The sequence below is a fragment of the Bos indicus genome, chromosome 9, assembly GCF_029378745.1.
Source record: "Bos indicus isolate NIAB-ARS_2022 breed Sahiwal x Tharparkar chromosome 9, NIAB-ARS_B.indTharparkar_mat_pri_1.0, whole genome shotgun sequence".
NCBI classification, from domain to species: Eukaryota; Metazoa; Chordata; class Mammalia; order Artiodactyla; family Bovidae; genus Bos; species Bos indicus.
Window position 1 is genome coordinate 73,625,246 of NC_091768.1, and position 27,902 is coordinate 73,653,147.

General features: G+C 37.8%; 1 protein-coding gene across 20 annotated transcripts in view; it reads right to left on the reverse strand.

Moving 5' to 3' along the window:
* AHI1 (Abelson helper integration site 1) overlaps positions 1 to 27,902 on the reverse strand; it is a 224,636-nt gene that overhangs the window by 96,523 nt on the left and 100,211 nt on the right. For 19 of the 20 annotated variants that reach the window (XR_011568502.1, XR_011568503.1, XR_011568506.1 and 16 more), the window contains one exon: positions 19,971 to 20,088. Coding sequence is in view for 15 of the 20 variants with exons in the window: in XM_070796218.1 (XP_070652319.1) it covers positions 19,971 to 20,088 (118 nt within the window). In the remaining 5 variants the exon portion in view is untranslated. Of the gene's footprint in view, positions 1 to 752; positions 18,926 to 19,970; positions 20,089 to 27,902 lie in introns of those variants that run through there. The other variant, XM_070796229.1, reaches the window with a different exon arrangement.

Here is a 27,902-nt window from a genome sequence, read left to right on the forward strand (position 1 = left end):
TTTCAAAAGAAGGGCAAGTATACACAGCACACACACACAGGGTCACTCATACACATTAATATAAAAGAAACTGGAGGGTTTTCTATGTATTAACTCACTTATTCCCAGAATACTCCTGGGAGACACATTTGAAAGAAGTAACATAGCAATTAAGGTTATGACATGACTTGTGACATATTAGTCATATAAAAGGCCAGCAACAAAATTCAGATTCCTAACTCTAAACTGCCATTTAGAGCAGTCTTAAATGGATAATATTGTTCTATACTGTAAAGACAACACAGAATTAACACATTTAATCAAGACTATTCCTTCCTCTGTGTTTCCTTAGTGTTTTATGCTTATCTCCTGTTGAAGTCATCTCTCCAATATCTTATAACTGTTTCTTTGCCTGCTGTATTCCCCAACCAGCCTGGGAGGACTCTGAGGGTAGTCCTTCCTCTTCTGTTTCCTTAGGGTGTGGCCTGGTCCCTAACACAGAGTAAACTCACCATAAACACTGCTTGATAAACTATATGAATTAATTTTTGATAAAGTATAAAAAAGTTTTTGTTTTTTAAACCCAGTTAACAGCTTTTTTAAGAGTGCTTCTACTAAAATATAGTATTTCTCGTTTTGATAAAAAAAGGAAAAGATGGACACTAGTCAAAAATCACCCTCAATTTATTATATTATTATTATAATTGAATTTTTTTCAGAGAAGAAAGTAAAAAAAAAAGTAAATTGACTGAAATTAGAGCATTAGAAAAATGTTCTTTTTACTTGTCAAACATTTACATTGCAAAAACCGCTTAAATTATTAAAAAAAAATGACCAGTCATTCCACTTAGTCAATTCTTAGTTTCCATATTTGTCATCAACTTTGCTCTCAGACGTGCAGAAAAAAAACCAGAGTAATTCTTTACGTTTTCATTCACTTTTTACTCAAGGAAAAAGCTTCCTGAAAACACATGTTTAAAATTCTGGAAAATACAAATCAACATTATCTAGATATCTCTATCATTACCAGAAGGTCTGATTCCTCAACCTAATTTCCATTGTTAGTTGACATTTTCAATAAGTGATGGATGTTCATTTCCAGAAAACATTACCAGTAAATTCTATGATATCACAGTCTCTTCACTATCCAGACCAAACTGACTAAACCACAAAATGCAAAAGCATGCAGTTAGCTACTCTGCGAGAAGCCTTAGGCTATTCTGAGTACAACTTAGAAAAGTATAACCTAACTGAGTAAGAGTCAATGAAAACTTCATTTATATAACCCTCCTTTTCTGAATTTCCAGGGCTTTCAGAAGACACAACCAAAATGTTTAAACACTAAAGTATTTCTTGTCATAGACTTAATTCACAAAACAGTTACTTTGGGAGGTGGAAATTTACAAAGAAAATAAAAATTATCATTTTTATGATATAAATGGTATTTCTTTTTTTTCCCATGACCAGGGGAGGGGAAACATAAAGAGCTGCTTTCTTCATTCTAAGTAGTGCCCACTCTAAGCAAGATCAGTCAATAAAATTATAACTAATTTTTCAAAGTCATAACTTTTCACAGAATAACAGAACATAAAGACTGAATGGACAGTGTTGGGAAATATGTGAAAATGCTAATGTATAGATACATAAAGGAAAGGAATACATATACATGATTAATATGGAGTAAAATTTATTCTACTTTAAACATGAATTAAACTATTCTTCATTGTCAGAGATATGGTCAACATTTGATATATTTATATAGTGCTGAAAAACTAAAAATAATCATAAGATCTAGCAACTGAAGAAAGGCTTTGAAATTATAGAATACTCGTTTTCTTTAAGACCAGGCACTAAGTTTATTATCACAAAAAAAATGTACAGAAAACCTTGCAAAAACATATTCAGGAATATATCCCACAACATCTTTTTATATGCCTAACTACCTTAAAAATGGAAAAACTGTCAATTTCAGTATGAAATTATAAAAATAGTAAAATGTGTCTTATGGTTGGTATTAAACAATATTAAATATAGTCTTTCTGAAACTATAAGAAACAGACCATAAATTAGGCCTAATCAAAAATAATTTTGCCATTTTATAACCTGCCCTCCCACCTTGCCTGCTGCAGCCAATATAAAGTTTTTGTAATCCTTCCTCTAATCCTCACTCTGAATAGATTGGTTACTGATACTATCAATTTTCCCTGGAGGCACAGCAGTAAAGTACAAAACATTCATGATTTCCACCATGATGTGAATTATGTTCTGACAGGAAAGCTGAAACGTTCTCCTACCTTAGGATTATGTAATAAAAACTCCTTTTGTCTTGGAAACGTCTTAATTAGTATGCCTAGATGCTGTACTCTGAAAAAAATATTTATGTACTAAAAGAACATGGATTTTTCACTTAAGACATTCACTAAATTTAATTTTAAGAGCATAGTGATTTCTCTTTCTGTAGTGGGAAGTTAAAAATCAAAAAGTTCAATGATTAAAACAGTTCTGGATATAGTCATAAAGATACTATCTATAACTCTACTGCATTGTAAGTCAAACATAGGTTGGTATTTAAAAACTTTCACTTGCAGTAAACACTTTCCTATCCTCTATTTTCAAATGACGAGTCACTAAGTTGAAATAACTTGCTCCAGGTCACAGCATAAGAAACAAAATCTGAATCTAAATTCAGGTGTTTCTGACCTCTTGGCTAAGTGCTACTAGAATCTGTGGTACTAATTTAAATATGAAAAATAAACTTCTGGACTCTCTATTCAAGTTAATCAATACTGCTTGTTAATAACATCTGCACAATCATGATGATGAAATATCATGAAGTCTTCAGGATGATATATTCAGGAAAGTTTTAATATTAAAAGCATTATTTGTACTTAATTTAAAAATGGGTAATCTAGTCTTAATATTGTAACACCTGATTTGTCTGATGTCAGATAATAAAGATTTACATCAAAGTAGATATAGGTCTGAACTTGTGCACAATGACAGCTACTGGCCATGTGTAGCTATTTACATTTAAATGGAAACGAAGGAAAATTAAACATTTAGTTTCTAAGTCACACAAAACACATTTCCAGTATTCCACTGTTACATGAGACTGGAGGCTCCCATATAGACTGTGCTGGTCTAGAATGCAGCAAAGAGGTCTGGGCGGAAGACTAACACTTGAGAATCACTGGGCGCATGGGTTTTCTTTAGTCATGAGATCGCCAAGGAAGTGAATATATATTATATAGGTAATGAAAGAGGATCTGATTGCAGTGGAGCAGTCTAAGAAGACAAGGAAGAGAAGAGGAAGAATAGCAAAGAAGGATGAAGAGCAGTGGCTAATGAGATAAGAGGAAGAAACCGAGAATGCGGTGGCCTGGAAACCATGTGTTAATAAGCCATCAAATGTGTCAAATGCCGCTGATAGGTCAAGCAAGATAAGGACAGAGAACTGACCATTGGAATTAGCGGTGTGTACAGGTCACTGGTGAGACTGAAAGAGCAGATTAGAGATTTCAGCAAACTTAGAGAAGATGAAAAGTGATTCGACACATCTGTCTGAAAACATTACCGTGGGCTGAAGGAGATACAGAATCTATTGGACAAACAAAACTCAAGAGGAGTTGCAAACACTGAATCAGCGTATTGGGAAGGTGGTGAAATAAAATATAACCCAGGAGAAATCATCGAAGGTTCATATGTAAAACACTTGGGCCAAACAGGATGTAGATCCCACATAAAATGAATACTGCTGAGCATTAACCACACACAAAAAAGTGGTACTGCCTCTGAGAAAAAATATTGAACAAACCATCTGGAAAGAGTGAAGACCTTTAGAGTGGATACTGTTGATCTGCTTATTCTCTTTCTGGCAATTAGTCTGACAGCCTGACAGGTGAATTCATTTATTTTGCCTCTTTACCCTAAATATAAGCTGCCAGTTAATATGTTTTAGCCACATACGCAAAGTTCCTGATAGGCTTTCTGCTCAGATGACAAAAAAGCTAATTATAGAGTTACTTACACAAGAGAAGAGGAAAGAAAACCATATTTGTACCCAGTCCTTCATTTAAAAAACAGATACCAAGGATCATCAGATATAAAGGAAAAAATCACTAGCATAAAAGAAAAGCACAGGATATATTAACAGAGGGAAAAAACTGAACATAGAGGAAATGTCAATTCAGGAAGAGAACTTAAGAGAGATTTAGGAAGATATAATGACATCCACAGAACTTTGATACTAGGAAAAAGGAGCAAACAGGACAAGAGAGAAACCATGAGGGGCAAATGGATGATTGGTGAACTAAGGAAGACCTGAATAAAGGAATGAGAGGGCTGATTAGTTAGAAAAAGGAAAGGAGAAGGAGTCCAAAGTTTCCACCTGAAAAAGGGTAATGCAAATATAAAGAGTAAAATATAGAAACTCCTTTCAGGAAACTCAACCTCACTCATGGCAATGATCACAGTTCAATCACATATATGACAAAAAGTGGTTCGCGTATATTAGATTGGTGCAAAAGTAATAACGGTTGTGCTTTGTGGATCTTTGCCTTTTGATACTGGAATACATTCTTAAATGCAGGTTATGTTATACATAGTCTAAACGTATATTTCTCACTTTCTGTTTTTTGCCAATGACTTATTACTTGCTGTGTATTTTTTTTAGATTACGGAAATGATGTTAGACAAAAAGCAAATTCAAGCAATTTTCTAATTCGAGTTCAAAGCGGGTGGTAAAGCAGCAGAGCCACATCTATAATGCATTTGGCCCAGGAATTGCTAATGAACATTAGTGGTGGTTCAGGAAGTTTTGCAAAGAAGACAAGAACCTTGAAGATGAGGAGTGCAGTGGCCGGCATCGGAAGCTGACAACCACCAACTGAGAGGATCATCAATGATTCTCTTTCAACTACACACGTCAAAGAACTCAACGTTGCCCATTCTATGGTTGCTCAACATTTCAAGCAAATTGGAAAGGTGAAAAAGCTCAGTAAGTGAGTGCCTCATGAGCTGACTAAAATAAAAAAAAAAAATTGTCATTTTGAAGCATCGTCTTCTTATTCTATGCAACAAAAACGAACCACTTCTTTATCAGATCATGATGTGCAACAAAAAGTGGGCTGTATATGAAACTGGTGAGGACCAGCTCAGTGGCTGGATCAAAAAGAAGCTCCAAAGCACTTCCCAAAGTCAAACCTGCACCAGAAAAAGGTCATGGTCATTGACCAACCTAGACAGCATATTAAAAAGCAGAGACATTACTTTGCCAACAGAAGTCCATCTAGTCAAGGCTATGGTTTTTCCAGTGGTCACGTATGGATGTGAGAGTTGGACTATAAAGAAAGCTGAGCACCGAAGAATTGATGCTTTTGAACTGTGGTGTTGGAGAAGACTCTTGAGAGTCTCTTGGACTGCAAGGAGATCCAACCAGTCCATTCTAAAGGAGATCAGTCCTGGGTGTTCATTGGAAAGACTGAGGCTAAAGCTGAAACTCCAATATTTTGGCCACCTGATGCGAAGAGCTGACTCATTGGAAAATACCCTGATGCTGGGAAAGACTGAGGGCAGAAGGAGGAGGGGACGACAGAGGATGAGATGGCTGGATGGCATCACTGACTCGATGGACATAGGTTTGGGTAGACTCCGGGAGTTGGTGATGGACAGGGAGGCCTGGCGTGCTGTGGTTCATGGGGTCGCAAAGAGTCGGACATGACTGAGTGACTGAACTGAACTGAACTGTTTGTCTGTGCCCAGCTGACCCACCACGGCTTTCTAAATCCCGGTGAAACCACTACATATGAGAAGTATGCTCAGCAAATCGATGAGATGCACCCAAAACTGCAATGCCTGCAGCCGATTCTGGTCCACAGAAAGGGCCCAATTCTTCTTCATGACAGTGCCCGAAGACACGTCGTACAACCCACGCTTCAAATGTTGAGCAACTGGGCTACGGGGTTTTGCCTCACTTGCCATTTCACCTGACCTCTCGCCAACTGACTACTACTTCTCCAAGCATCTCAACAACTTTTTGCAGGGAAAACACTTCAACCAAGAGGAAGCAGACAATGCTTTCCAAGAATTTTTCAAATCCTGAAGTATGGACTTTTTATGCTACAGGAATAAACAAACTTATTTCTCATTGGCAAAAATGTGTTTATTGTAATGGTTCCTATTTTGATTAATAAATATGTGTTTGAGCCTAGTTACAATGATTTAAAATTCACGGTCTGAAACCTCATTTACATTTGCATCAACCTAATATATCTCACTACACAAGTGTGAAGCTGAAAATCTTTTCTAAGATTAGATTTCATATTTCAGAGCCACATAAACTACAACAGCTATTTAACTTTGTTTAAACTCTCAGAAATTTTGTATTTGATCTTTTTTAAAAAAAGATGTCTTATGCAAATAACTTCTATAAATCTTTAAAATATAAAAAAGACAAATCAAGCATTTGTTATCACATCAATTGGAAAACTTAGGTAAAAAGGTAAACATCAGAATGTCTATAAAATACAAATTCAGTGATCTGGCATGTACTCTGGCTATGTTACAATGAAATTATGTAGTTTTCATGTTCATTAAATCCGTAAGATCTCATTTTAATTTCCTATAGTTTATGGTTTTCAGTTGCTTTCTTATTATTTTTCAGTAACTTAATTATTTTACTTTAAAAATTAACCCACTGGGCAAATGTCACAGTATACTTTACAACTAAATTTAGCAGGTTCTTAAACAAAACACACACACACACACACACACACACACACAGAGAAATGTGACTAAAGAGAAGAAAAACATAAAGCAAATCTTCTATTTTTAACGGATGGGAGAAAAAGGTTGAAAATTAAAAAGTTAGAACCATTTACACCATATAAATATTCTACAAAATAGCTTCTTACAAAATAAGTGTCTAGAAAATAGTGCATAAATTTAAGCTCATTCAAATCAGCAGATTCAGATGAAGAGAAATGCCTGCATTCCTATTTTCTCTTCAGAGAGTATCTGGAGAAATCTCAATGCAGACCATTATACTAAGTGCCTTACCTTGTGCATAAAGATTATTCATTAAGTATATTAACATTCACTTGAGTTGATAAAAATGATGTTCAAATTAGTAAAGAATATGTAGAATGGGGTTCCCAGGTGGCTCGAGTGGTAAAGAATCCACCTGGCAATGCAGAAGACATAAGAGATGTGGGTTCAATCCTCGGGTTGCGAAGATCCCCTGGAGGAGGGCATGGCAACCCATGCCAGTATTCTTGCCTGGAGAATCCCCATGGACAGAGGAGCCTGCTGGACTACAGTCCATAGGGTCACAAAGAGTATGGACACAACTGAAGTGACTTAGCACACACACACACAAATATGTAGAATATACTTTAAGTTATGAACATGGTTAGAAACAGTTTACTAATTCAAGTGATACTATTGAAGAAATATAGGCACTTTTATTACAAGTACAGATATGCTTCAATCTTCAACAAGTAGATTAACTCAAATCACTGGAGAATCACTCAGTAAAACCCTCATATTGGTTATTAAAACAGCATCTTATATCTTTAATGTACCATCAAACACCAGCTTTAGAGAATCCAATTACTAATGACAACAAAAATATCTAACAAATGAAATCTCTTCTTTGTGGAAGGGAATATAAAATAGTGATGATGTGTTAAAGAAAAAAATCCATGTGATCAAGGTCTGTTTCTCAGTGTCCAGAAAAATCCAAATATTAAAACAATCCCATCTCCAGGGGTTTTGTGTGGGCTGGTACTTATATGGAAAGCCAAAGTTTCAAAAGTTAAGAAGCTTCTAGTTGGATTATTTGTATTTGAGGTATATTTGTTTGAAAACTTGTCTTCTAATTACTTCAACTTAATGTCTTTTTTGGCATGCTTCTCAAAATTCTCTTTCGAGAATCCATGTTTGCCTGTCTGACATGTTCTTTTCTCTATCATCACTTAACCATCATCACTTAACACATTTTATTAAATCATGTCTTAAAATAAGATTTCCTCCATTCCTTTGGCCACATTGCAAACTGTATAATTTCAAACTTAAAAAGAATCTCCCACAGAATCTCGTGATGTTTATTCTCACAGTATTTTATGGATTTCAAAGCATTAAAAATACCCTTCAGATTCTCACAATTCTATGAAGTAGAAAAATCATCTGAAGAGGAAAGTAGAGACATTATACTGGGAGAGAGAAACTACCCAAGGTAACAGCTGTGACGGGGCAGAATTAGAGTCAGGCCCAACCCTTCTGGCCTTCTGACCCCAGGTCTAGTGCTTTTCCCACCAAAACACACAAGTGCTGGATGCAGAAGAGTGGTTGGTTAGCAGCATAAGGCAAATTTAAGGACATCTGTCTACAGAAAATCAGTTAATTCTGTAAATTATCTATGGTAGTGAATTAATTCCTTTCACCAACCCATACCTGAACGTAAGCCTTGAAATTCTGGAGATCTGAAATCAGAATTCAATGAAACATTCTTTTTCAACGAATAGTTTGAAGTTCATTAAGTAATACTATCAGAAAATTCTGCCAATTCAGACAGTATGAAAGAGTACTTTGAACTCATTTTACCTTCCTTAAAATGGAAACCCCCTTTTACCATCACCTGTGTTTGAGTTATTCTAACCTAATTTTTGCGTAAATGTTTTCTTTTTTTCCCTTTGAAATACAAGAACCATCATACTTCCAGTTTACATGTAATATGCCTTCAACAATGGGTTTATATAAGGATATCACAGACTCTCTGGTGAAATTATGACACACAAATAATAGATTTCATTTACATTATTTAAAAAATTTTGCACTTCTCTATAAGAAGTTACACAGAAGAATACATAGAAGAACTATACAAAACAGATTTCAATGACCCAGATAACCATGATGCTGTGATCATTCACCTAGAGCCAGACATCCTGGAATGTGAAGTCAAGCAGGACATAGATTTCAGTTACATTATTTAAAAAATTGTGCACTTCTCTAAAATGTTACACAAAAGAATACACAGAAGAACTATACAAAACAGATTTTAATGGCCCAGATAACGACGATGGTGTGATCACTCACCTAGAGCCAGACATCCTGGAATGTGAGGTCAAGTGGGCCTTAGGAAGCATCACTACGAACAAAGCTAGTGGAGGTGATGGAATTCCAGTTGAGCTATTTCAAATCCTAAAAGATGATGTTGTGAAAGTGCTGCACTCAATATGCCAGCAAATCTGGAAAACTCAGCAGTAGCCACAGGACTGGAAAAGGTCAGTTTTCATTCCAATCCCAAAGAAAGGCAATGCCAAAGAATGCTCAAACTACCACACAACTGCACTCATCTCATACGCTGCTGCTGCTGCTGCTAAGTCGCTTCAGTCGTGTCCGACTCTGTGCGACCCCATAGACGGCAGCCCACCAGGCTCCCCCGTCCCTGGGATTCTCCAAGCAAGAACACTGGAGTGGGTTGCCATTTCCTTCTCCAATGTATGAAAGTGAAAAGTGAAAGGGAAGTTGCTCAGTCATGTCCGACTCCTAGAGACCCCATGGACTGCAGCCTACCAGGCTCCTCCGTCCATGGGATTTTCCAGGCAAGAGTACTGAAGTGGGGTGCCATTGCCTTCTCCCTCTCATACGCTAGCAAAGTAATACTCAAAATTCTCTAAGCCAGGCTTCAACATTACATGAACCGAGAACTTCCAGATGTTCAAGCTGGATTTAGAAAAGACAGAGGAACCACAGAACAAATTTCCAACATCCGCTGGACCATTGAAAAAGCAAGAGAGTTCCAGAAAAACATCTACTTCTGCTTTATTGACTACGCCAAAGCCTGTGACTATATGGATCACAACAATCTGTGCAAAATTCTTAAAAGAGATGGGAATACCAGACCACCTTCCCTGTCTCCTGACAAATTTATATGCAGGTCAGGAAGCAACAGTTAGAACTGGACATGGAACAACAGACTGGTTCCAAATAGGAAAAGGAGTATATCAAGGCCGTATACTGTTACCCTGCTTATTTAACTTGTATGCAGAGTACATCTTGCATAATGCCAGGCTGGACATGGCACAAGCTGGAATCAAGATTGCTGGGAGAAATATCAATAACCTCAGATATGCAGATGACACCACCCTTATGGCAGAAAGTGAAGAAGAACTAAAGAGCCTCTTGATGAAAGTGAAAGAGAAGAGTGAAAAAGTTGGCTTAAAGCTCAACATTCAGAAAACTAAGATCATGGCATCTGGTCCCATCACGTCATAGCAAACAGATAGGAAAACAATGGAAAACAGTGAGAGACTTTATTTTTGGGGGCTCCAATATCATTGCAGATGGTGACTGCAGCCATGAAATTAAGAGACGCTTGCTCCTTGGAAGAAAAACTATGACCAACCTAGATAGCATATCAAAAAGCAGAGACATTACTTTGCCGACAAAGGTCTGTCTAGCCAAAGCTATGGTTTTTCCAGCAGTCATGTATGGATGTGAGTTGGACTATAAAGAAAGCTGAGCACCAAAGAATTGATGCTTTTGAACTGTGGTGTTGAAGAAGATACTTGAGAGCCCCTTGGACTGCAAAGAGATCCAACCAGTCCATCCTAAAGGAGATCAGTCCTGGGTGTTCATTGGAAGGACTGAGGGTGAAGCCAAAACTCCCGTATTTTGGCCAACTGATGCCAAGAACTGACTCGTTGGAAAAGACCCTGATGCTGGGAACGATTGAAGGCAGGAGGAGAAGGGGATGACAGAGGATGAGATGGTTGGATGGCATCACCAACTTGATGGACACGAGTTTGAGCAAGCTCTGGGAGTGGTGATGGACAGGGAAGCCTGGTGTGCTGCAGTCCATGGGGTTGCAAAGAGTCAGACATGACTGAGTGACTGAACTGAACTGACAAAAAGTTAAAACCTTGCTTAAAAGTATTGGCATAGTGAAAACAATAAAATTAAAATTTAACTAGAAAAATAGCTTGTAATTTTCAGAACTTCTCAAAGGAATAACTTTATATTTGGCTAAAATGAATAGAAAAATACATTTTTCAAACATTATCCAACATGTGGAAGTACAAAAATTAACTTGACAGATCTTTCAACCAATACTAAAGTTATCTGAATTATTTTATGATTTTAAGTCAAATATCTTGACTGTTTAGGGTATGATAAAAACATTAATATATATTAACACATTGTAAAGGAGAGTGTAAATAAATTATGGAGAAGACAGAAGCTACTGATTGTTTTTTAAAAGCCATGTCACATTCTGCCTCTCCATCAAATTCCAAGTCTACAATTTTAAAACATGATAAAAAGATTACATGAACAGTCATACTAATAAAAATGAATCACTTTGTTTTACATGATTCTACTTACCTATCGATATGAATGAAATTTAGTGCAATGCAGTGAAAATGTACATTAAGTACACAAAAATGAATGGTGCTGTCCTTCAAATATAGACATACAAAGACGATAGCACTTTCTAACTTCCACCGTCATAACTGTGATTGATTTTACTCATTACTGAATAATCCACATGTTAAAATTTACTACTACCATAACAACTCTCAAGATGGGTGAATGGGATCTAGGATTCAGACCAATGACCAGAGCGAAATTTCTCGAGAATCTCTTGATATGACTGGAGACTGAATAGTACAGTTTCACTGGAACTAGGCTTTAAGAAATCTAGTAACTGGCAAAGACAGAGTTGTATATCAAGGCCCAGTAAAAAGATAAGTTCATGAATTCTTAGAAAATTACTTTCACGACACCTCAGTTTTAACAACTACACCTATTCCAAATAGTGCTGTCCAGGTTACTAGTTTGCAATATATCACACACTTCCAATGCTAGCGAGTAAAAGTCACACACATGGCCAGAGGGACCTCTGGACAGAGTGGGAGGACAATGGGCCAGGGATGAAATAATGGATCCAGGCACAGCATCACCAAGGGTCTACCTCACGTCTGAACTAGTGCCCCCTCTCTGCAGAGGGAGAAGCAGCATGGGGTGGGGAGTGTGAGCAGTACCAAACCAGAAGAGAGGCAATCTTTCTCTAGACACGACTGCCACCAGTTATGTGAACTCTCATTTCAGGCCCTCTGCTTCCCAGTTTTGATGTAAAGGGACTGAAAGTCAAAGCTTTAAGGTCTTACAACAAATAACCGCTCAGTTGTGTACAACTCTTTGTGATCCCATGGACTATAGTCCACCAGGATCCTCTGTCTGTGGAATTTTTCAGGCAAGAATACTGGAGTGGGTTGCCATTCCCTTCTTTAGGGGATCTTCCTAACCCAGGGATAGAACCTGGACTCCTGCAGATTCTTTACCAAGAAGCTCTCAAAAGAGCTTACACTCTGTGATTTTAATGTTTATTTCTCAGAGGGTTTTGCTGAGGATCAAATGGAGATGTATATAAATAAAATTTTTGATACAAGTAGAAGTCACGGATGTTATTTTACAGATTTTCTTCATTATACGAAGGAAGTACAGGAACAGCATAACACGTTCATTATGTGGTGAGACAAGATGGATGGATGGCATCACCGACGCTATGGACATGAGTTTGAGTAAGCTCTGGGAGTTGGTGATGGACAGGGAAGCCTGATGTGCTGCAGTCCATGGGGTCGCAAAGAGTCGGACACTGAACTGAACCTACAATTTAATTTAAAATGCTAAAATTAAAATTTCTCCCCCTCCCCCACTTTTTCTAGGTATGTTGCTGCTAAGTCGCTTCAGTCGTGTCTGACTCTGTGTGACCCCATAGATGGCAGCCCACCAGGCTCCCCCGTCCCTGGGATTTTCCAGGCAAGAATACTGGAGTGGGTTGCCATTTCCTTCTCCAATGTATGAACGTGAAAAGCGAAAGTGAAGTCGCTCAGTCATGTCCGACTCTTAGTGACCCCATGGACTGCAGCCCACCAGGGTCCTCCATCCATGGGATTTTGCAGGCAAGAGTACGGGAGTGGGTTGCCATTAGGTATAATTGGTGAATATATTTTTATAAATTTATTTCTTATACAAATTACTCAGAAAATATTTATGGTTTTAACTTTAATAAAACTAGCTGATTTATTATTTTGTTCATTAAGTACCTGGAACAATAGCCTAATAAACAGTTGCTGAAATAAGTATCATAGGTGTTGTATCCAGCTTTTCTCCTCTCTAACCCACCCCTCACTGAGACACCAGTGGTATTTTTTAGAAACATATTTTATTATTACTCTTTCATCCTCATACCTTTAGATAGCTCTGTTTTATCTAGAGAATGAAATGTGAATTCCCCAGTAGGGCACAATTTGACCCCATCTACCTTTGCAGCTCAGGTCTTCCTAAATACATGCATCTCATCATTTCCTCCAGCTAACCAAAGCCTCATACCACTGACCAGGCAAGTCAGGCTCTCTTTCAATTGTTTGTTCAGAAGCTCAGTGTGGCTTTCCTGATGGCTCAAGTGGTAAAGAATCCGCCTGCAGTGCAGGAGACACAGGAGATACGGATTCAATCTCTGAGGTGAAAAGGTCCCCTGGAGGAAAATGGCAACCCACTGCAGTATTCTTGCCTGGAAAATCCCATGGACAGAGGAGCCTGGTGGGCTACAGTCCATAGGGTTGCCAAGAATCAGACACGACTGAGCGCACAACCATCTCAGCTTAGTGTGCCCTTCTCAAGCCCCACCTGCTGATGAGGCCAGGGACAGAGACAAGAGGCAAGACCTGGAAGGTTTTATAAGGTCTTTGGAACTCATTCAGATTGCTGGAGAAAGCCATTTAAGAGTTTTAAATAGGGAAATAATAGAATCTAATTTATTTTTCAAAGAATGTTGTTGTCTGCTATGGGGAGAATAATCTAAGGGATAGGAGCAGAAGTAGAGAAGTGGAGGGAGAAGAAGGATCCCTAAACGACAGGGTACATGTGCCTGAGTGTTCGGTGGGAAGATCTGGTGTGGGGCAGGGGAAGTGGAAGTAGATGAAGGGTTTGGGGGCAAGAGTTCTGCTTGGACATGTAAAGTACGAGAAATCGCCCCACTGCTTTATCCCTCTATATTTCAGTGATACTTTGTTTATACTGTGATTTCAGAATTTATCACACTCTGACATAATTTGCTGCATGCTCATTTGCCTTCCCAACCAGACGGTAAGCTCCCTGAGGACAGAGACTGTCTTATTTCATCCACATATTTAAGTAAGGACCTTAAGCAAAGTAGTTACTTAGAATGATTTTAGAATAAGTAAAGATAATAGTCTAGAAACTCAAAAGAAAATAGACCAAAGAAGAAACAAATACTTTTCTAGCAGTCTCCATTACCCAGAACTCACCTGGAATGAGGTCAACAGAAGTGATAGCAGACCAAAAACCCACCCCGGGCTCTAACATTCCAGCATATAAACTCACTTACATATAATATGTATCAAATCAAGGTCTCCTCTTAAGCCTCTGGCATGAAGGCCAGTAGGCCATACTGACTAGCTCTGTGTAAACTGTATTTCTTTATACAGTACAAACTGAAAGAGTTGCACATAAGACTTGAAATTTAGACAGCTTTTCAGTAAGGTTTTTATTTTTAAACATCCTATCTATATTATTTTCATAGTCCTTCATTTCAGATTCTAATAGATTATTTGTACGGTCAAGAACATTTAACTATTGTCCCCTTTTAAAACTCTTTTGAATATTGAATAGACTCACAGAATTTTTAAGACAGAAACTCACCAAATCCAGAGCCCTCATTTACCTGCAGGGATAAAAAAACCTGAAGCTTAAAGAAACTGCTAAAAATTCTAGTCATTCAGAAGTGGAGCCAAGCGTAGAAATTAGTTCACCTGTTTCCTAGTGCAGGATTCTTTTCACAAAGATTGGCTTCTTAATGAATAAGATGGATTTGGCCACTTTGCAATGGACTACATACTCTGCTTTTATAAGTTTTCTATACAATGATACAAAGAAAAAAAATTTCTTTTTTCTTTTTTGGCTGTGCAGCAGGTGTCATCCTAGTTCCCTGACCAGAGATTGAACCTATGTCCCCAGCACTGGAAGCCTGAAGTCTTAGCCACTGGACTGCCACGGAAGTCTCTCAACAAATTTTATAGGGAAGATATGCCTTAAAATGAGAATAACTAAAAATCAAGCAAAGCAGTCCTACCAGGTATTACATGGCTTAATGGCCATGCTCCTGAGACAGTGCTCACATTGAGGGATATGCATGATTTAAAAGTCCCACTCAAGGCCTATATGACCATGGAAGCTGAAGGTAAAGGAAGTGAATCCAAGGTAAAATTGTTAAGTTTGCAAGGCTTGCCTTTATCATATCTGGTTTTCCTTTTATTCTTTATCTGTCAGAGTGGTAATCACTCTTCCATTTCAAAGCCTTCCTATCTATCCTGTCTTCTCTTTCCGTTTACAGACAAAGAAAGAATTTTGTATCTATTATCTACACCTCGTTGGCTGATAAACTTAAGATACTACTTGAATGAACTTTAATCAATCTGCTAACTTGATCAGACTTATGTTTTACACTCTTAATCCTGAAATGTGGAAGGCAAGATTTGTTCTCGGAAGAAATTTAGACCTCAGCAGAAAGATAGGCATCAAGTGGTGGAGCCAGGTTCCCTCCTCCCTCCTACTCATTAAAATGACATGGTCTGAAAGCAAACCAAGCATCACATTAGGATGCAGAGAATGCATCTATAGGAGGTGCACATGGTCTGCCCTCCACTATACACAAGAAGAGCAAAACTATTGCGCAAACTTCCAGTAAATATCTGACACACTAGAAATTTAAAATTTCTAAGGTTTGGGACAACTGTTAATTACCAGAGTGACTTAAAATTAGAACTCAAAGTATTTTTTCAAAGCTAGTGCACACACAAATCATGTTTACAATACAAGTATGTTACATTCACATAGTATCTAATGCTTATAGAGTGTTTTCATATGTGCTTTGTGACTTGATTTTCCACAATATATAATGCAAACATCATTCCCAGTTTTCAAATGAAGATTCTAACATTTGCAGGTAACAAGGATAATAAAAGGCACAGCCAGGACTTAACATAAGAGCTCTTGATCCAGATATTTTCCTACTGTAACATGTAACAGTATGAAAAGGCAAAAAGATAGGACACAGAAAGATGAACTCCCCAGGTCGGTAGGTGCCCAATATGCTACTGGAGATCAGTGGAGAAATAACTTGAGAAAGAATGAAGGGATGGAGCCAAAGCAAAAACAACACCCAGTTGTGGATGTGACTGCTGTTAGAAGCAAGGTCTGATGCTATAGAGAGCAATATTGCATAGGAACCTGGAATGTTAGGTCCGTGAATCAAGGCAAACTGGAAGTGGTCAAACAGGAGACGGCAAGAGTGAACGTAGACATTCTGGGAATCAGCGAACTAAAACGGACTGGCATGGGTGAATTTAACTCAGATGACCATTGTATCTACTACTGCGGGCAAGAACCCCTTAGAAGAAATGGGGTAGCCATTATAGTCAACAAAAGAGTCCAAAATGCAGTACTTGGATGCAATCTCAAAAATGACAATGATCACTGTTTGTTTCCAAGGCAAACCATTCAATATCACGGTAATCCAAGTCTATGCCCTGACCAGTAATGCTGAAGAAGCTGAAACTGAATGGTTCTATGAAGACCTACAAGACCTTTTAGAAGTGACATCAAATAAAGATCTTCTTTTCATTATAGGGGACTGGAATGCAAAAGTAGGAAGTCAGGAAACACCTGGAGTAACAGGCAAAATTGGCCTTGGAGTACAGAATGAAGTAGGGCAAAGGCTAATAGAGTTTTGCCAAGAGAACACACTGGTCATAGCAAACACCCTCTTCCAACAAAACAAAAGAAGACTCTACACATGGACATCACCAGATGGCCAACACCAAAATCAGACTGATTATATTCTTTGCAGCCAAAGATGGAGAAGTTCTATACAGTCAGCAAAAACAAGACTGGGAGCTGACTATGGCTCAGATCATGAAATCCTTATTGCCAAATTCAAATTTAAATTTGAATTGAAGAAAGTGGGGAAAACCACTAGACCATTCAGGTATGACCTAAATCAAATCCCTTATGATTATACAGTGGAACTGACAAATTTATTTAAGGGACTAGATCTGATAGACAGAGTGCCTGATGATCTATGGAATGAGGTTTATGACCTTGTACAGGAGACAGGGATCAAGACCATCCCCGTGGAAAAGAAATGCAAAAAAGCAAAATGGCTGTCTGGGGAGGCCTTACAAATAGCTGTGAAAAGAAGTGAAAAGCAAAGGAGAAAAGGAAAGATATACCCATTTGAATGCAGAGTTCCAAAGAATAGCAAGGAGAGATAAGAAAGCCTTTCTCAGTGATCAATGCAAAGAAATAGAGGAAAACAACAGAATGGGAAAGACTAGAGATCTCTTCAAGAAAATTAGAGATACCAAGGGAACATTTCATGCAAAGATGGGCACAATAAAGGACAGAAATGGTATGGACATGACAGAAACAGAAGATATTAAGAAGAGGTGGCAAGAATACAAAGAAGAACTGTACAAAAAAGATCTTCACGACCCAGATAATCACAATGGTGTGATCACTCACCTAGAGCCAGACATCCTGGAATGTGAGGTCAAATGGGCCTTAGGAAGCATCACTACAAACAAAGCTAGTGGAGGTGATGGAATTCCAGTTGAGCTCTTTCAAATCCTGAAAGATTATCCTGTGAAAGTGCTGTGTTCAATATGCCAGCAAATCTGGAAAACTCAGCAGTGGCCACAGGACTGGAAAAGGTCAGTTTTCATTCCAATCCCAAAGAAAGGCAATGCCAAAGAATGCTCAAACTACCATATAATTGCACTCATCTCTCACGCTAGTAAAGTAAAGCTCAAAATTCTCCAAGCCAGGTTTGAACATTACATGAACCGAGAACTTCTAGATGTTCAAGCCAGTTTTAGAAAAGGCAAAGAATCAGAGATCAAATTTCCAACATCCGTTGGATCATCGAAAAAGCGAGAGTTCCAGAAAAACATCTATTTCTGCTTTATTGACTATGTTAAAGCCGTTGACTGTGTGGATCACAATAAACTGTGGAAAATTCTCAAAGAGATGAGAATACCAGACCACTTGACCTGCCTCTTGAGAAACCTATAGTCAGGTCAGGAAGCAACAGTTAGAACTGGACATGGAACAACAGACTGGTTCCAAATAGGAAAAGGAGTACGTCAAGGCTGTATATTGTCACCGTGCTTATTTAACTTATATGCAGAGTACCCATGAGAAATGCTGGAGTGGATGAAGCACTAACTGGAATCAAGATTTCTGGGAGAAATATCAATAACCTCAGATATGCAGATGACACCACCCTTATGGCAGAAAGTGAAGAAGAACTAAAGAGACTCTTGATGAAAGTGAAAGAGGAGAGTGAGAAAGTTGGCTTAAAACTCAACATTCAGAAAACTAAGATCGTGGCATCTGGTCCCATCACTGAATGGCAAACAGATGGGGAAACAGTGGAATCAGTGAGAGACTTTATTTTTTAGGGCTCCAAAATCACTGCAGATGGTGACTGCAGCCACAAAATTAAAAGACGCTTACTCCTTGGAAGGAAAGTTATGACCAACCTAGATAGCATATTAAAAAGCAGAGACATTCCTGTGCCAACAAAGGCCCACCTAGTCAAGGCTATGGTTTTTCCAGTAGTGGTGCACGGATGTGAGAGTTGGACTATGAAGAAAGCTGAGCGCCGAAGAATTGATGCTTAGTTCTTGAACTGTGGTGCTGTAGAAGACTTTTGAGAGTCCTTTAGACTTCAAGGAGATCCAACCAGTCCATCTTAAAGGAGATCAGTCCTGGGTGTTCATGGGAAGGACTGATGTTGAAGCTGAAACTCCAATACTTTGGCCACCTGATGCGAAGAGCTGACTCATTTGAAAAGACCCTGATGCTGGGAAAGATTGAGGGCAGGAGGAGAAGGGGACGACAGAGGATGAGATAGTTGCATGGCATCACTGGCTCAATGGACATGAATTTTGGTATCTCTGGGAGTTGGTGATGGACAGGGAGGTCTGGCATGCTGCAGCTCATGGGGTCGCAGAGAGTCGGACATGATTGAGTGACTGAACTGAACTGAACTGAACTGAATACGTAATCAGCGATATTACACTAACTTCATATGCAAACTCCAAATACCTTCAAAGTAGAAGAGTAAGATCGTTCCTAAATTTCTAAATAAATTAAGCTGGTCTTTTCAAGCTCAAGTTTCCTCCTCTCTCTGTCAAAGACAACTGTTTTGTCATTTTCAGTTCTCTGAAAGATTTCCATCTTTCTGAAAGATTTCCATAGTAGAAAAAAAATACTAGGAAATACCAAAAGCTAATGAATAGAAGCAGACATCTTTCAATACCAAAAATACACACTTCTCATCTAGAGGGTTTTTCTTTGAGATTCTTTGAAAACCTTATTCAAATTAATTTAAAATATTCGCCTAAAATTTGCAATTGTATAGTTTGTTTCAACTCTGTGATTGATATACATTTAAATAACTAGCTTCTTTGCATCTTTTGTTAATTTTCCAATTTTGAAGAAACGTGATATTTTGGCAGGCAGGATGCATCCTGTTTCTACCAAAATGCATTTTACCTGGGGTTTCTTTGAAATGAATCACAAAATCTGATTATCCATAAACTATGGTTCCTTTACCCAAAGGAAACTGAATCAGATATAAAATTCATGTTCTGTGACTTTTCAATTATTATCTACTCAAAAGACTAGAGGATGAGAGTATCTACCATTAAAGTTACCAAATTCAAATTTGCTTTTGAAATAATTCAGTGATTTTTAAAGAAAAAAATGCTGGAATATAATTCACCAAGTGTGAAAATTGACCGTTATAATGCTATGAGCCATACTTCTGAAGTGAAATATATGACATCCATTAAAAAATAGAATCTGAACATTTAATGAATAGTCAAAGTAAGAAAGGGGCTCACCGGTTTGACTGAAACCAAACTGACGCAGAATCTGATGAGCGTCCAGCATGTTTGATTGTTTTGACTTAGACTGCTGTGAGGAGGCTGATGTCGAAGTGAATGAGAGATTTTTGTTGACCTGTAATAGGAAAGGCAAATCAGAAATGAAAGCGTAATTTCCGGGGTTACTGATGCAAATAGTGGATGAGAAATATTTGCTTACGATGCAAACCAGGGAACATGTCAAAAGAAGTGACAATGATTTATATGCTTAGTTTTTAAGAGTTTACAAAACTCTATAGTTTTACAATCTGCCTTACTTTGAAAACAAGTTTGCTTATCATGGGACTAACTTTATTAGTAACTTAGAGTGGTCTTAAAAGTTATGCCAAAAAAAAAAAAAAGCAAAAAATAAGTGACTCCCTGACTGCTTTCAATTAAGAAAGAGTTTTTAAATGTTTCACATCCACATTTCCTTAGCATTTTTGAAAGAACAAGTACTTCCTTTTCAGATACTGTACAGAAAACACCTGTAATGTTCATGTTTATATGTATCACAGTGACATAGATAACACAGCTGCAACTTAACTAGCCAAGTGAAATAGTTTCTGCCGTATCAAAAAATCTTATTCTTAAGACAGTTTTCAAAAAACAACTCAAATAATGAACAAGCAAAATTTCTATAAGTAAATACAATGTTCAGTAGCACAAAAATTCTACTACAATTGTGCAAGTACAATGGTCTGTACTCAGAAATGAAATGAAATGAAACGAGTAACAAGTGCAACATTGTAACTACATTGTAAGTACACTGTAACACTGTAAGTGTATGAAAAACACACTTCACAGAAAAAGGCTAAAATGTTTAGTAAGTTAGTAAATTCATCTTGCAGTTCAGATAATTTCAGCAGCGATCTAGTCTCTTTTTCATTATTAATAAATCAATCATTATATCTTATTATTTTTACCACTTTCAAAAAGCATGATAAAATGTGATCGAATTTTGAAAAAAATGGAAATGTTTAAATTTCTAATTTTCTGTAAAAAAGTAATCTGTTAATTAACAAACTATTAAAAATGACAGTTTATGGTATGTAAATATTAGTATAGGAAAGTAGCTCCTTTCTCTTTTTTGAAATACTCAAAACTACACAGAGGACTTCCACTGTATTAGTATTTAAAAATTCCCTTTTGATGTTCTATACATAGAACAACAGTACTGAGTTGTGGTTACATGCCCTTTATCTGACTCATTATTTACATAATATTTGTAAATGCTTCTCTTCTTTCAAACAGTGACAGTAAATGGTATATAAGATTAAGTTTTTCTTTTGAAAGAAAGATAATTTTGTGAAAAAGTCAATTAAGATCATGTGCGATTATAGCTCTAAGATTCCTAAACTATTGTGGTATCATCTTATGAAAAATAAAAATATTTTCGAAAGTAGTTACTAGATGGGGTCAAATATTACATCAATGCTAAGAAAAATTATCCAGCTACAAAAATTCTATAAGAAGCCATTATTAACACTGACCAAAATTAAAGTTGACTATTTACATTGATACAACAGCTAAAGTAACAATGAAATCACCTAAGATCATTGAATTTCATTTTCCAACTTTAAATGGAGATAATAAAAACAGTAAATAAACTTCAAAGGAAATGTGCTTGAAGACTAATAATAATCATTGGTATTAAAACATAGGTTAACCCTAAAGCACTAAATAACACGAGTATGTTCACAAAGGGGATCCTAAAGTGCTATACAAATCAAGTGTTATATAAATATTAGTTATTATTATTAACATCATTACAAGCAAGGGTACTTAGAAATATGTAGTGCAGTAAGATGATGCAGTAAATTTTTCAGAATGCTATGCTTTTATATGGAAGTACTATACACAAAATGACAATTTATCACTTAACTATTTACTTCACTTCTCTTTTTTAGAATCATTTTTCAGTTTACTTCTATTTTCTTGAAAATTTTAATCCTACCTATCAAACAAAGCATTTTGAAATCTGGTGCAAAAAAGCAGGTGTATGCTGGACACGCACATGTGCACACACACACATACACACAAATGTGCTTTTCAGTCTTCCTCTTCAGAAAATTACTTGTGCTAAAGCAAAAAATAAATACCAAGAAAGCTCAAATAGGATACTTGAATGACTCCACTCAAACTGAAAGACTTGCCACTTTTTCTAAGTAAAATGCTGTTGTAAAAAATCCAATTATGATCTACAATTACATGGTTTTTCTAAGCATTTCTACACTTCTGCCCTCTCTTGACATATCTTTAGAGACTATTCAAATGTTCGTGAAGTGATAAGTGGCAACATAACAGGGAGGATAACTTAGTTTCTAAGGTATGGATAATTGTTAATCACTACCCTCCAATACTTTGGCCACCTCATGTGAAGAGTTGACTCATTGGAAAAGACCCTGATGCTGGGAGGGATTGGGGGCAGGAGGAGAAGGGGACAACAGAGGATGAGATGGCTGGATGGCGTCACCAACTCGATGCACATGAGTTTGGGTAAACTCCGGGAGTTGGTGATGGACAGGGAGGCCCAGCGTGCTGCGATTCATGGAGTTGCAAAGAGTCGGACACAACTGAGTGACTGAACTGAACTGAACTAATAGTGATCTGAAATTAGAACTCAAAGTATTTTCAAAGTGAGCTTATACATATTCACTAATTCATTTAAAGGAAGAAAAATAATAATAACCATTATACAGAGTGAAGCAATATCTATTTTTGAAACATATGCTGTGGAAAAGAATTGCTTAATAATTTTACAACAACAGAAAGGTTGGCTAAGATAGTCTACCCTACAACAATCTATCCTCTTTTTACAAAACACTTTTCTGCTTGCCTCATGCAAAAACCACAGTCTGCCAAAGTCAGTTTAATACCTCCATACTGTGCAAAATGAGAAGCATAAAAATTTAATAAAATTCATAATGGAAGAAAAGAAAAAAACAACCACCTAGAACTGCCAAGTTAATCACAAAAACTGTTTTGCCTGCTCTTTCAGGGTATAAACAGTTTTGATAAAATATGCAAATACTAATTCTCTAGGAGGAGTTAATTTTCATGTTAAAAAAGTCATTGCTCTAACCTCAAATTGAATGCACAAAGCTAAACAGGCTACAATAGTTTACCCTTTAGTGATTAAATTGTAAAACCATTGGGAGATATGTAACACTCATTTCCATATATACTTACAAGTCTAATCCTTTTAGCTGACTTTATATGCTTTATTAACCTGAAGAATTGTTTTCAAAGTTTCAATTTGTGAAGACACTTCAAACTTGATTTTAATGATAACAGAAAAGATATTAACACTGTTTATACACTTATGTTAACAAATGTGTCCCCCTTCTTCTGGACATCTATTTTTTTTAAACTAAATTTGAACAACAATGCAGATAACGCTTTAATTTGAAGACACTTCTAAAACCAGCACCTAGGAAATTTTTTTGTTGCAAATTATATGTCTGCTGTAAAAGTTAAAATCCCAGTATTACAAAACAAGTTAAACAGAAAACTTGAGCCAAAGTGAGATTCAAGTTATCTGAAGTCAGTTATCTGAACACCTCATAAGTTCTAAAAGCAACTTACATTTCTGTGATATAGAGGTTAGTAAAACCTAAGAAATGAGTAGGCCGTGATGTCATAAAGAGAGATGCAACATGATCTCTCTAGGTCCTAGATACTGCCCTTATAAATTGCGACAATGAAGTGAGGGATAGGGAAGAAACATTGTTACTGTTAAATTTTTACAGTGGGGTAACGAGCTAGAAAATCTCTCCTCATATTAGTTCACCCCCTACAGTATTAACTAAACCAGCATTCAAATGGGGATCAGTCATCACATTTTATTTTGTAATATTTAATCAAGATTTTTTGAGTATAAGGGCTGGTGGTTCAAAAATTACTAATATATTCCCCTGTATAAAGCTCAAAATTAACATCTAGTACTGGTTCAAACCACTTACCCAGTAGTAATATGCCTCAGAGAAAGCCAATTAACCTGATGCATACTACAGTACAAACCTTCACCTCCTTTCTCTCTCAGTATATTTCCTTACTCCAGAGAGAAAATTTGGTTCTGAACCCCCTGAAATCCTCACTTCCAAGAACAAACCTCTTACACCTGTCCTCCTCTCTTTCTTTCCAGTGTCAGATAAACAGGTGAAAGAGAAATTCGCTCAGTCAGGTCCAACTCTTTGAGACCCCATGGACTATACAGTCCATGGAATTCTCCAAGCCAGAATACTGGAATGGGTAGTCTTTCCCTTCTCCAGGGGATCTTCCCGACCCAGGAATCGAACCAGGGTCTCCTTCATTGCAGGCGGATCCTTTACCAACTGGGCTATCAGGGAAGCCCAGATAAAGAGGTACTCTTCCATTTAAAATTAATCCCCCAGCTGTTCCCTTGAAGATATCTTTGCATGCATGCTTAGATGTGTCTGATTCTGTGCAACCCTATGGACTGTACCATGCCAGGCTCCTCTGTCCATGGAATTCTCCAGGCAAGAATACTAGAGTGGGTTGCCATTTCCTTCTCCATGTGGCTATCCTTAAGGCTCTTCCAAATTCTCTACTAGCTGTTTGTCTACAGGCTATAAGCATTAATCTTTTCACTTTACTACAAAATAGAAAACAAGTAATTCTTACTATGATTCCATAAATTTCCTTAACCTTCATTGAATGTTAAAGTTTTTGAAAAACAGCCAATAACTGCTATCTATATAGCTCAGCCATTCACTTTCAAGCAGCTACAACAAAGCTTGTATCTATCAGAACACTAAATCTGAAACTAAAGTCATCATGGACTTCAAATGATCAAATTTGGCAGATTCACTCAGGCCTCTGAGATATCTGACACTGTCAATCACTCTCGTGTTTCTGGGAAACCATTTTTTGTTGGTGATCCTGCCACTGCTTCTCTGTGTTGCCTGCTAGACCCACTGGGCTCTCTACTTCGTTCACACCACACGGTTATCCCAGGCAAAGATGTATGTTTTCATCGCTTCATCTGCCTTTCATGTTGACAATTTTTTCATGTAAAACTCTTCTGATCAGTAAGTTCAGAACCAAACTAACCTTTCCTATGCTGTTCACTTCCTTGGGGAAAGCTCTCATCACCCACTCTGCTGTTCCAGCCAGACAGATGGGCATCACCCTGGACAGCTTCCTCACACTCCACGCAGAGTTCTCATTTAGGCAGTCAGGTGCTCTGGCATCTGATTCCACTCCTTCATCATCAGTGCTACCACTGCAATAGTCGTCTCCTGATTTGTCTTCCCATCTACTGATTCTTCTTCTATACTGCTACCAGGGTGATTTTTCTAAAATGCTAATTTGATTGAGCAACACTTTTGTTTAAAACCCATCATCAACTGTTCCACTGGATAAAATCCATACTTTTTAAGTATAGCAAACAAAGCTTTCTATAAGAACTACTAGCCTTCCAACCTTACTGCTCTATCTCCTATGTTCCAGCTGCAACAAATTGCTCCCCAGACATTCCACATTGCTTCATGTCTCTGTGACTCAGTTCATGCTTTTCCTGTTTCCTGGAATGTGCTTCCTTCCTGGCTCCATCTTCCTTTTTGATATTGACTTCTTCTCAAAGCCTAAGCTTAAGTGTTACATCAGGCACGAAAAGTCTTTCAGACTTTCCCATTAGAACTTATCTCTTCCTAATTTCAGTCAGCCCAGTTGCTCAGTCGTGTCCGACTTCTTCACGACCCCACGGACTGCAGCACACCATGCTTCCCTGTCCATCACCAACTCCTGGAGCTTCCTCAAACTCATGTCCATCGAGTCAGTGATGCCATCCAACCATCTCATCCTCTGTCATTCCCTTCTCCTCCCACCTTCAATCTCTCCCAGCATGAGGGGCTTTTCCAATGAGTCAGTTCTTCCCATCAGGTGGTCAAAGTATTGGAGCTTCAGCTTCAGCATCAGTCCTTCCAATGAATATTTAGGACAGATTTCCTTTAGGATTGACTGCTTTGATCTCCTTGCAGTATCCATACATCAGAACTGGAAAAACCACAGCTTTGACTAGACTGACCTTTGTTGACCAGACGGACCTCCTTCTTTGTCTCCCCACTATTCCCACATCTTCTAGTATCATGGCACTGGTAGTACCTTAGGATGCTTACCTAGTAAGTTATCATCCATGAGACTATAATCTTTTTGAGGGTAAGGGACGGGTTTTGTTTATATAAATTTGTTTAGTAAATGGCTGGTATAACCTTATAAAAACTACACAGAAGTCAAACTCATTAACACATATGAAAGCAGTGCATATTTTAAAACCTTACCCAAATTTAAGGCGGTATTTATATTCAAGACTTCTCAAATGTAACTGACTTTTTGATGATAAGAATTACAGAATAATGGGCTTAAAAGTAAGAAACTCAATCAGATCAGATCAGTCGCTCAGTCGTGTCCGACTCTTTGCGACCCCATGAACTGCAGCACGCCAGGCCTCCCTGTCCATCACCAACTCCCGGAGTTCACTCAAACTCACGTCCAGCAAGTCAGTGATGCCATCCAGCCATCTCATCCTCTGTCATCCCCTTCTTCTCTTGCCCCCAATCCCTCCCAGCATCAGAGTCTTTTCCAATGAGTCAACTCTTCACATGAGGTGGCCAAAGTACTGGAGTTTCAGCTTTAGCATCATTCCTTCCAAAGAAATCCCAGGGCTGATCTCCTTCAGAATGGACTGGTTGGATCTCCTTGCAGTCCAAGGGACTCTCAAGAGTCTTCTCCAACACCACAGTTCAAAAGCATCAATTCTTCGGCGCTCAGCCTTCTTCACAGTCCAACTCTCACATCCATACATGACCACAGGAAAAACCATAGCCTTGACTAGACAAACCTTTGTTGGCAAAGTAATGTCTCTGCTTTTGAATATGCTATCTAGGTTGGTCATAACTTTCCTTCCAAGGAGTAAGCGTCTTTTAATTTCATGGCTGCAGTCACCATCTGTAGTGATTTTGGAGCCCAGAAAAATAAATTCTGACACTGTTTCCACTGTTTCCCCATCTATTTCCCATGAAGTGATGGGACCAGATGCCATGATCTTCGTTTTCTGAATGTTGAGCTTTAAGCCAACTTTTTCAGTCTCCACTTTCACTTTCATCAAGAGGCTTTTGAGTTCCTCTTCACTTTCTGCCATAAGGGTGGTGTCATCTGCATATCTGAGGTTATTGATATTTCTCCCAGCAATCTTGATTCCAGCTTGTGCTTCTTACAGCCCAGCGTTTCTCATGATGTACTCTGCATATAAGTTAAATAAGCAGGGTGACAATATACAGTCTTGACGAACTCCTTTTCCTATTTGGAACCAGTCTATTGTTCCATGTCCAGTTCTAACTGTTGCTTCCTGACCTGCATACAAATTTCTCAAGAGGCAGATCAGGTGGTCTGGTATTCCCATCTCTTGAAGAATTTTCCACAGTTTATTGTGATCCACACAGTACCCATATTTAAATCTAGAAACAGGGGTATGAAATAATAGAAAAATATATACATATAGGTCTCTGGCCCTAGTTCTTGGCACAGAACTCCTAAAACTGTTGTCAAGCATCTTTTGTTCTTCTATTTTATCTTTGACTCTGATTCCGTAGTTGAAATTGCAAGTTAAAGTGTTAGTCAACTTAGCTGTGTCTGACTCTTTGCAACCCCATGGACTTTAACCTCCTACCATGGAATTCTCCAGGCAAGAATACTGGAGTGGAGAAATATACCCATGCACTATGGGTACCTTATTTTTGACAAAGAAGGCAAGAATATTAAATGGGGTAAAGAGAGCCTCTTCAATAAATGGTGCTGGGAAAACTGGACAGATACATGTAAAAGAGTGTTGGAACACTTCCTAACACATACACAAAGATAAACTCAAAACGGATTAAAGACCTACAT